General features: G+C 36.2%; 1 protein-coding gene across 6 annotated transcripts in view; it reads left to right on the top strand.

The window, feature by feature from the left end:
- OPHN1 (oligophrenin 1) overlaps nt 1-12,008 on the top strand; it is a 603,167-nt gene that overhangs the window by 238,029 nt on the left and 353,130 nt on the right. For all 6 annotated transcript variants that reach the window (XM_033439137.2, XM_033439136.2, XM_033439135.2 and 3 more), the window contains 2 exons: nt 529-590; nt 10,114-10,185. In XM_033439137.2, the coding sequence (XP_033295028.1) occupies nt 529-590; nt 10,114-10,185 (134 nt within the window). The remainder of the gene's footprint in view (nt 1-528; nt 591-10,113; nt 10,186-12,008) is intronic.

The following is a 12,008-nucleotide window of genomic DNA, read 5'->3' as shown; positions in this document are numbered from 1 at the left end:
AGCTGTATCAGAACTGTTTAACCATTCAGCAATTGAAGAACACTTCTATTCTTTCCATTTACTGGCTATTACGAATAATGCAGTCAACAACATTTGTATATAATTGTTTGTTTGTATATGTTTTCAGTTCTTTTAGCAATATACCTAGGCATGGAATTGCTGAATCATGTGGTAACTCTATGTTTAACATTTTTTTAATCTTACGCTCATTTTTTTTTTTTTACCGTTTGCCAAAATCCCCTTAAACTTATACCGTGTTATATGTTGATTATATCTCAGTACAACTGGAGCAAAAAAAATTGGGGTAGGAACATTAGCAAAATAAAAACAAAAACAAAAGAAGAAAAAGGAAATAACTATGCACCAGGTACTGAACTCCTTCTTCTGTTGTCCTTAGATTTGACACCTTCCTCTAGTGGTCATATCATCTTGGGGCACTGGTCTCTACCTCTTTTCCCATAGATTTCTGCCCACTTGCCTATCAGGTACCATGATTAATTTGGTTTATCTTTTATTCTGTCATTTCAGCTGAATCCTTCAAGGAATTTGCCGAATTGCTCAACGAAGTAGAAAACGAGAGGATGATGATGGTAGGTCAATAACACTGGGCCTAGAACCAAGATCATCTCTGATCTTGGGAAGTTTTCTTGTCCTCATTGGTTGGAGTGACACTATGTTGTTTCAGTTTCTGTCTCATCATTACCTGGGTACTGTAAAGACAGGGAATTGATCTGGTTATTCTATCTCAAGTTCCCATCCTGAGAGTTTAGCATTAGGTAGAGGGAAATTAGTCTATTCATTTCAGTGAGATAAGATTTCAGAGGACATTAAATTCGACTGTCGAACATGTTGACAAAAATTGTGGTCTTTAGTGTTCTTAAACAAATTATCTATTTATGTGCTTATGTGCTTTTAGAAGTAATAATGTGGGCTTTATTTATGACATATGATTGTTTTATTTAAATCTATGTGAAAACTTTTTTTCCTTACATTTAAAGTCTAATTTATTAATATTAATAGACTTTAATATTTAGAGCAGTTTTCATTTTACAGAAAAGTTGAGTGGAAAGTGCAGAGAGATTTCATATGCAGTTGCCCTTTGAATGTCACAGATTTGATCTGTGTGTGTCCACTTATATGTGGGTGCTTTTCAATGAATACTACAGTACTACATGATCTGAGTTCAGTTGAATCTATTGTTGTGGAACCTCAGATACTGGAAGACTGACTGTAAAGTTATATGCAGACTTTTGACTGCACAGTGTGTGTGGGGGGTCAGTTCCCTTGACCCTTGCACCGTTCAAGGGTAAACTGTACTCCCTTTCTTTCCCCTCTCCTCCCCATACAGTTTCCTCTATTATCATCTTGCATGTGTGGTACATTTGTTTCAGTTAATGAACCAACATCAATGCAATATTATTAAGTCCATAGTTACATTAGGGTTCACTCTTTATTGAATATTTTATGGGTTTTGACAAATGCTTAATGACATATATTCACCATCAAAGTTTCATCATAAAGAATATTTTCATTGCCCTAAAAATCCCCTGTGATTCCCCCTTCCTTCTCTGATATCCAAATCCCTGGCAAACACTTATCTTTTTACTGTGTTTTGCCTCTTCTAGAATATCATACAGTTGGAGTCATACAGTATATAGCCTTTTCAGATTGGCTCCTTTGACTTAGTAATATGCGTTTAAAGTTCCTCTATGTCTTTTCATGGCTTGAAAGCTCATTTCTTTTTGTCATTGAATAATATATATGCATATATTATAACCTATATTCCATCATATGGATGTACCACGGTTTGTTCATCCCTACACCCATTGAAGGATATCTTGGTTACTCCCAAGTTTTGGCAATTATGAAAAACCTACCATACACATTTGTGTGCAGATTTTTGTGTGGATGTAAATTTTCAACTCTTTTGATTAATTTCCAAGGAATCCAATTGCTAGATTGTGTGATATGTCTAGATTTGTAAGAAACTGCCAAACTGTCTTCCAAAGTGACTACCATTTTGCATTCTCACCAGCTTTGAATGAGAGTTATTGTTGCTCCACATGCTCACCAGCATTTGATGTTGGCTGTGTTTTGGATTTTACCCATTTTAATATGTGCATGTAATGGTATATCTTTGCTGTTGTAATTTGTGTTTTCCTGATGACATTTGATTTGGAACATCTTTCCATATGCTTATTTGCCACCTGTAGATCATCTTTGGTGAGGTGTCTGTTCAGGTCTTTTGCCTATTTTTTAATTGGTTTGTTTGTTTTCTTATTGTTCAGTTTTAAGATATCTTTGTATATTTTGGATGCCAGTCCTTTATCAGAAATGTGCATTGCAAAAAAATTTCCAGTCTGTGGCTTATCTTTTCATTTTCTTAACAATGTCTTTTGTGGAGCAGAATTTTTAAATTTTAATGAAGTCCAGCTTATCAGTTCTTTCACAGATCATGCTTTTGGGGTTGTATCTAAAAAATCAGTGCCAAACCAAAGGTCATTTAGATTTTCTCATATGTTATCTTCTAGGAGTTTTATAATTCTATGTTATACCTTTAGGTCTATGACCCCTTTTGAGCTAATTCTTAAGAAAGTGTAAGTATTGTCTCTAGATTCCTTTTTTTTTTTTTTCCATGGGGAAGTCTGGTTGTTTCATCACCATTTCTGAAAAGACTGTCCTTTTTCCGTTGAATTACCTTTGCTTCTTTGGCAAAGACCAATGGACTATATTTGTGTGGATCTATATCTGGGCTCTCTATTCTGTTCCATTGATCTGTTTGTCTATTTTTTCAGCAATATCACAGGATTTTTTTTTACAAAATTTAAAAAAATATTGAAGTATAGTTGATTTAAATATTGTGTTAGTTTCAGGTATAACAGTAAAGTGATTCATATATATATGTATATATATTCAAATTATTTTCCATTATCAGGTATTACAAGAAGTTGAATATAGCTCCCTGTGCTATACAGTAAATCCTTGTTGCTTATCTATTATATATATAGTAGCTTGTATCTGTTAATCCTATATTCCTAATTTATCCCTCCTCCCCTCCCATTCCCCTTTGGTTACTGTAAGTTTATTTTCTATGTCTGTGAGTCTGTTTCTGTTTTGTATATAGATTCATTTGTCTTATTTTTTAGCTTCCACATGTAAGTGATATCATATGATATTTGTCTTTCTCTGTCTGACTTACTTCACTTAGTATGATAATCTCTAGGTTCATCCCTGTTGCTGCAAATGGCAATATTCCATTCTTTTTTATGGCTGAGTAATATTCCATTATGTGTATGTTTATATATAAATATATATGTGTGTGTATATTGATATGTGTGTGTGTATATATATATATGTGTGTGTGTGTGTGTGTGTGTGTGTGTGTGTGTGTGTGTATGTGTATGTATGTATCACATCTTCCTAAGCCAATCATCTGTTGGTGGGCACTTGGGTTGTTTCCATGTCTTGGCTATTGTAAATAGTGCCACTGTGAAACTTGGGGTGCATGTATCTCTTCAACTTAAAGTTTTAATTTTTTTCTGGATATATGCACAGGAGTGTGATTGCTGGATCATATGGTAGCTCTATTTTTAGTTTTTTAAGGAGCCTTCATACTGTTTTCCATGGTCACTGCACCAATTTACATTCCCACCAACAGTGTGTGAGGGTTCCCTTTTCTCCTCATCTTCTCCAGCATTTATTATTTGTAGATTTTTTAATGATGGCCATTCTGACCAGTGTGAGGTGATACCTCATTGTGGTTTTGATTTGCATTTCTCTAATAATTTGTGATGTTGAGCATCTCTTCTTGTGACTGTTGACCATCTGTATGTCTCTGGAGAAATGTCTATTTAGGTCTTTTGTTCAGTTTTTAATTTTCTTTTGGTATTAAGTTGTATGAGCTGTTTGTATAGTTTGGATGTTAACTCCTTGTCGATCACATTGTTTGCAAATATTCTCTCCTATTCTGTAGGTTGTCTTTTCATTTTGCCAATGGTTTCCTTTGCTGTGCAAAAACTTTTAAGTTTCATTAGATCCCATTTGTTTATTTTTGCTTTTATTTCTTTTGCTTTGGGAGATTGATCTAAGAAAATATCACTATGATTCATGTCCGAGAATGTTTTGCCTATGTTCTCATCTGGAAATTTTATGGTGCCATGTCATATTTAGGTCTTTAAAACACTTTGTGTTTATTTTTGTATATGGTGTGAGGGAGTGTTCTAATTTAATTGATTTACATAGCTCTCCAGCTTTCCCAACCCCACTTGTTGAAGAGACTGTATTTTCTCCATTGTATATTCTTGCATACTTTGTCATAGATTAATTGACCATATGTCTGTGGATTTATTTCTGGGCTCTCTGTTCTTTTCCATTGATATATATATCTGCTTTTGTGCCAATACCATGCTGCTTTGATTACTGTAGGTTTGTAATGTTGTCTGAAGTCTGGATGGTTTATACCTCCAGCTTTGTTCTTTTTCCTCAGGATTGCTTTGGCAATTCTAGGTCTTTTGTGGGTCCATATAAATTTTAGGATTATTTGTTCTTGTTCTGTGAAAAATGTTATGGACCAATACCACACTATCTTGATTACTGTAACTTTGTAGTAAGTCTTGAAGTAGGATATGAACTTCAGAACCTGTTTATCAATATCCGCAAAACAAATTGCTGGAATTTTGATTGGAATTGCATTGAATCTATAGATGGGACAAACTGACATCTTAAAAATATTGTCTTACTATTTGTGAACATGGGTTATCTCTCCCATTTATTTAGACCTTCTTTGATTTCTTTCTTCAGAGTTTTATAGTTTCCTCATAATGATCTTATATGTATTTTGTTAGATTTATTCCTAAGTATTTATATTTTTTTGTGAACTCTATTTTAACAGTTGAATAAATAATCTTTTTGTGTGGTCCCTAGACTTGTACCACCAGTGTCACCTGGGAAATTGTTAAAAATGAAGGTCCTTGGCCACACACCAGAGCTAGCTGAGACTTAAATGTGGAAGTACCTATGTTGGTCAATATTTATTTTTATTAGGAGCATGTGGGTCAAGTGGAAACAATGTTAAGGACAACAAAGTGGTCTATCTTCCCTTCCTCTCATTGGATGACTTTGTATTGGCAACTCAGTTTTGTTAAACCCATTTATTCCAATAGCAAGAGTTCTTTAATCTGTAATCACTCTTCCTTTTCAACAGGGTGGTACTGGCTTCTCAGAATACTGCTACCATTTCATCTCAGCTCCTAGAGAGTTAGGATTGAAGGCAGGGCCCGTAAATCTGGGAAATTAGATCTTTAGGTGCTAATAGTGGCTGTGCCACTAACTTATTTGTGACTTCACACTAATCACTTTATTTCTTCTAGTCTCTCTTTATATGTAGATGAGAAAAAATTCCCATCTTCTAAGTTTGTTGTAAGTACTCCAAATGATAAAATGAATATGGTAGTGTTTTATAATAGCAAAAAGCACTGATTATATAAATGTTTCTAGTTATCTTTTGTTGCCCCCAAGATTTGGCTTGTGGAAATTTGACTTGGGAATTTTCTTCATTTAAGAGATTTGCTTATAATGATAGTTAAGAGAGGCCAATATGGGTAGTTTTCCCAGAGCCTGTTAGATGCCCCACTAGCTAATCCACACTCTACTAAATATTTTCTTCTGTTATAAGAGTTTGTGGACTGCTACCAATGTTGATCTCAAAGACATTCACCCCTATTTCATTCAGATACCACTAGAAATGTCAGCTGTACAACTCTTCAGCCCTAGTTGTTTCTTGATCTCTTTTACTTACCCGATTACAAAGCTCTAAAATATTGAAGAAGGATTCACCTTTTGAGATGTTTTTCTCACCATAATTGCTGGCTGTTTTCCACAGGACTGACTCATTTTCTTCTGTCTTTAATTATGTTCTGCCCTTTTGTTCCCTCAATTCTTCAGTCATGTCTTGAGTATTGGCTCCCTATTTCCTATTTAATTACAGGAATTCTGTGTAGGTTAGGCTCAATTAAGGCCTTTTACAACATGCCAGGGATCGTTCTTGACTGCACCTCTCTCATTTCCTGGAACTGTGGTAGAAGGACTCTTGTACCTCAATATGGTAAATGTTAAACAGCTTTCTATAATTTCTATAAAAAGAGGCCCAAAGAAGCTTTAGTAGAACATGAAGGAAGTTCATAGCCCTAGCATGTGACAACTGCAGATGTCTAGTCATTCTCATAATGAATTTTAAATTGTTGAAGAAACTATGGAGGGAATAAATGAAGAGGAGCATCCCCGCTTTTATTTCTTAAAAAGTACAGTGGGGGAGGTTGTAGTACCTCTGAAAGTGGCCTTTAAAAGTCTGGGTAACAGACTTTCTCTATGATTAATGATAAGAGGCTTGCCTAGATGCCTTTCGAACTCTGAAGGGGACTCTGTTGGCAATGGCAAGGTCTTTCTTTGAGGACTGCCAAGAATGACCTAAAACAGTGTACCCTCAATGCCTTCTTTTGGTAATTGGTTAACCATCAAAGATTCCTGAGCAATATTTCACTAATAGATTGAATGCCATCTCTATTTTAGTAAGTGGCCTATCTAGTTTGGTTTTATTCAATCAGAACCAGATTTTAGATAAACTCACTAATGTGTTTAGAATGTCACTTATGCTGGGGCTTCTACTGTGATATAGTAGGCAGGAGCTTTTGTCCTAGAGAGCTCACAAAATGAATGCAGTGATAAGAAAGGGAATAAAGGCCAAGTTTACTTAAAAGGGCTTTTCTGAGTAATTGTTAGATTTCTAAGGAGTTTAAAGGTAAAGCTGAATGGGAAAGAAAAAAGAGCCAATCCTCAGTGCGACATTTTCCTACATTTCTAGCTCTATGTTCTGGCAGAAATTAGTATAATAACCAATGAATGTTAAAGAGAGGAAAAGGTTCAGAGAATCTATTTGTGTTGTAGGAGACAGGGAGCAGTATTTCCAATGCAATTAAGGAAAACTCTCGACTCCAATTTAAGTGAACCATGTGCTACTTTTCTAGACTGGGACAGAGCCAAACGTAAAAATAGTAGCCTTATGAACTCTGTGAGAAGTTACTGGCACACTTACTTATGCAAGAAAATCCCCCATGGAACATGAAAAACTGGCACCTGTACCATCCTTGGGGTGCCTGCATATGCAAGGGCTCAGCTGAATATCCATACAGAGGCTTGACACATATTACTCTCTTTAGAAGTGACATGTTCACTTCTTATTCAAAGACAAACTTCCTCAAGGTTTCCCAGTTGGCTACTTTTGTGTTATCTTCGTGAAACTGGAAATAGTTTTTCTAATTATCTATTGCTACATAACACCCTATTCCAAAACGTGGTGACTTAAACTATTTAATTTTATCTCATGATTTTGTGGGTCAGGAATTCATGCAGGGGTCAGCTCAGAGATTCTTCTGCTCTATGTGGTGGTATTCACCTTGGAGGTGGGGTGATATGGATGGTCCAAAATAGCTTCACTCACATATCTGGCACCTTAGTGAGATGACTGCAAGGCTGGGCTCAGCGGGTCTTTTGACAAGAATGTCTACATTTGGTCTCTCTAGCTTGGTAGTCCCAGGGTAGTCCAACTTTTTATATTGTGGCTCAGGGCTCATGAGGAGTGTTCCAAGGGAACCAGGTGGAAGTTACTGGCCTTTTATGACCTAGCCTGGGATGTCATGTAGTATCCCTTCTGCTGTACTGTGTTTGTTCAAAGCAGTAACAAACCCACTCATATTCAAGGTAGAGGGGATGGAGACCTTCCTTCTCAATGTGAGGAGTATCATAGAATTTGTGTCCATGTTTTAAAACTTCCACAATAGTAAAGAAGAAAAATTATTCCCTGTATGTAATCTATGACACCAATAACTTAGTTTATTTCCAGGTGGGTACACAAAGTTGATAGCACATAATTCACAATCCATGGAAATGTAGAGTGTATTGGGCAAAGGAGACAGGCTGGTACTTTTAGTAAGAGAATTATTGTTTTCAATCAAGGATAGTCACTGGTGTCTATTTTTGATATCATGGAGCTTTGATTGGGTGAGAGTTTGCCCATTTAGTTGAACGTTGAATCATACCTGGATAGAAAATAAGAGGTCCAAAGTGCCTGTAGGACTTGGATACAATATGTATTAATGCCTCTATTCGTGTTGCTTTTTGTTGGTAGTTTAAAAATTGCTTCTTACTCTGGAGAATACAGAACTGGTCAAAACTGGCTTTCTACTCTCTATTCTATTTTTGTCATAAAGACATATCTTGTCTTACTGACACTTTGTCTCTTCTGATAACGAAGCCAGTCCCTCATTTTCTTGTCTTGTAATGGATCAAAATTAAATTGCAGCTAATTCGTACCTCTGAAGAAACAAACCCCACTTGTTGCGTTGGATAGATGAAATCTCCCAAGAGGTTTACATGAAGACAAAGCTTTGTATGTCTCTACCTGCCCACTGTGCAAGGGATTCAATTTGGATATGATGTTTTTATATTTCCAACACCATATTAATGCCAATATTTTTAGTACCTGGACAGGCTGTTCCTGTCAGGTTCTGAACTTACAGTTAGGTTGTTAGAAGGCCTGGTCCAGTATTCTCTGTGATGCTGTAATACACTCCTACTTCTGAGGGAAATGTTCTGGTTTTATGACACACCAGGGCAGGGCTGGAAACAATTTATACTGGGATTTTTCCTGATGCTATTCCTGCTAACTCATTTGCCTCCCATGAAATGATTTGCACTTGGTGCAATTGGCCTTTTCATGTATTTTCCCTTCCCTTTCTCTTCTCTTTTCCACATATACTTCAGGCTTCCTGTGTCTGTTTCTGGGCATGACCCTGGATATTTATCGATTAAAAACTCAGATCAGACTACCAGTAAAGTTACAGAGAAATGCCCCTAATGTTCCTTCTTTCATTTCCTCTCACAGCATTTGATTTTTTTTAAGGAGGAAAAGTTTACTTTTTCAAATTAAAACTTGATTCCACACCTCTCCAACTTTGGTATTAATGTTATCTCTGATTTTCACAGATTTTGATTTCCATGTACAGTTATATTAATTCCCAGACACATCATAAATATTGAAAGATTTGAAAGCATCAACTTAATCCCAATTTGCCATTATATTTTTAATGCAAGAATAAAGTTTTGGTGAGTAGTTAAGGAAATGAATCCAAATGTCTAATTATACCAATAGCTCCAACTTAAAACAAATTAAAAAGCTAGAACAGTGCTTTTAAAACTTGAGTGTACACACAAATTACCTAGGGCCCTTGTTAAAATAAGGATTCTTATTTGATAGGTCTGGGGTGGAGGCTGAGATTCTGCATTTCTAACAAGATCCCAGGTGATGCTGCTGCTGCTGGTTAGGGGGCCATATTTTGAGTAGCAAGGACCCAGAAGAGTTTTTGAAACCTTTGTTAATTTAAGCGAAATGTTCACTTTAACATTTCTTCAGAAACCAGTTTGCATAAAGCTAGGTCAGTTACTCAACTGCTCCGGGGTTAGGGAGTAATTCCCTCATTAAATCCAAGATGTCATTGATTGTTAGATGAGTCATTATTTTATGTGCTGCTAAGAAGGGAAAACACTGACAAACTATGATGCATGGTGATTTCAGAAATGTTAAAATATGAATCTTAGAATTCAAGAAATCGGATGGTTTCTCTGACTCCTTCCCAGTTTCCACAATGAGTGTTTACTCTGTGCTAGGTACTTTGTCTACAAGATAGGTGCTGTGATGATCCTATTTGACAAAGGTTTGGAGTGGCAAATTACCTTAAGTGGCACAGCTGGAATTTGAACCCTGGTCTCTATGACTGGAAAACCCACACTCTCATCTTCTCCCCCACAGGAAGGGCTCTTGTCCTTGAGAAAAATGCTCCCCTGTGCTATCTCCCATGGTATTCACTTAAGGTAATCGTCAAAGCATTTGATTTTAAAAGACCAATATGGGAAACACAGTAACAAAACTCAACAAACCAGCAAACTAGTTAACGTTTTGCAGGATGGTGTATTACAAGGAAATACCCTAGTAACAATGAATGTTGAATCTGAACCTTGCTAATCTACAAGTTATTTTGCGTGTTCTTTCTTTTTCTCTAGGTACACAATGCTAGTGATTTGCTGATCAAACCCCTGGAAAATTTCCGGAAGGAACAAATAGGCTTCACAAAGGTACATTTTCTCTACATGTATAAGATATTTTTTTATAGCAGTTGAGTAGTTGTTTGGGCTACCACCCTTCACTCTTCAGGGGTGAGGAGGATTCGTCTCTATAGGAAAACTCATTATCAAAAAATGTGAGACAATCTGGATTTGGCTCCTGACTCTGCTTCCAACTAGCTCTATAACTGTGGACAAGACATTTCTTTTGGAGCTTCAGTTTCTCCATATGGAAAATGGGGAGCTTGATAAATAGCTATTATTTAAAGGTGACTTACCATGTGATGAGCCCCGGGCTAGGTGTTTTACGTTCATTCTCTAATCAAAACAACCCTGTGAGGTTCTGGTATTATCCGCATTTTACAAATCATGCAACTGAGGTTTGAACAAGATAAAGAACATGATCAAAGTTATAGCTATATAGTTAGTAATTAACAGTTGACAAGATTTAAACCTGGGAATCTATTTAGCTTCAAATCCCACATTCTTCCATTAAACTATAGTCTAGATCTATGCTGTCCAATATGGTAGCCACAAGCTATATAAAGAAAATAAAATTAACAACTCAGTTTCTCAGTCATGCTAGTCGCATTTCAAATGCTCAATGAGTCACATGTGGCTAGTGGCTACTGTACTGGACAGGGCAGCATTGTACCAGATAATGTCAGTTCCCATGGATCTCTCTGATTCCCCAGTGTCTCATGAAGGGGTATGAATAATTGTCAAGTTTATTCTTTACAACTAGGTGTAGGCCTATCTTGTAAGCTCCAATATGTATGTAACATGTGACCAAGACAGCCTACCAGAACTAAATGTAGGTTCTTGACCAAGCATCTGGCCCTTTTAGGACTAAGAACACACTGCACAGTGGTTATCATATGGAATACTTTGACAAGCATTTTGGATGAGGCTATGAAAGTAGCAAGTTATGAGAAGAAAGAGCAGACTAGTGGATGTGCTTTCCATTGCCTGGTATCATCAGTCAGGTTGACATGGCATTATGTGAGTAACTGGCATTCAAACAAAGTGAGTTCTCTGGATAGGCCAGCAATTCTGGATTCCACTCAGTCCATCATTGAATACTTAATTGGGAAAATGTATAATTGAAGGAAAAAAGAGCCTTTAAAACCACAAGTGTGGTATGAAAATAATTAGCTACTTGTTAAGTGCCATGACAGTTGTTAACATAACACTGATTAAGTGGATGAAGAAGGACAGATGATGGGAAAACCCTTACATCTGGTTTTCTTTCATTCCCGGTGAGAATAGGAAAAATGAAAGTAAGAATATGCTGCAGTGGTTGACTTCATGTCATCTAAGGGAAAGGAAAAAATTTTCTGTTATGTAATTCCTATGTCCCATGCCTAGGCTGGGGATTTTACATATTCAGTCTTCCTTAATTCTTACAGTAAACCTGTGAGGTAGTATGTACATTATTCACTATCCCAATGAAGAAACTGAGCCTCAGAAAGGTGAAATTTCTATTAGTCTTTTTTTTTAAAGTGGCTACATACAATATAATATTCCATTAACTAGCTGTGCCATAACCCATTTATGCATTTCTCAATTGTTGGTCATTTAGGTTTTTTCTGATTTTTTTTACTATCATAAAAAAATTGTAATGAACATCCTTTTACATACAGATTTTGAAACTTGTCTAATCATCTCCTTAAGATACATTCCTGAAGTGATATTGATGGATCACATGCATGTTTCTATTTTTGTTTTCAAAATGCACCGTTTAAAAAATTTTTTTTTATACAACAGGTTCTTATTAGCTATTTCATACATGTTAGTATATGTATGTCAATCCCAATCTCCCAATACATCCCCCT

Source organism: Orcinus orca, chromosome X (assembly GCF_937001465.1).
Source record: "Orcinus orca chromosome X, mOrcOrc1.1, whole genome shotgun sequence".
Taxonomy (NCBI): domain Eukaryota; kingdom Metazoa; phylum Chordata; class Mammalia; order Artiodactyla; family Delphinidae; genus Orcinus; species Orcinus orca.
Note: the sequence above shows the minus strand (reverse complement) of the source record. Positions and strands in the feature narration are given on the sequence as shown.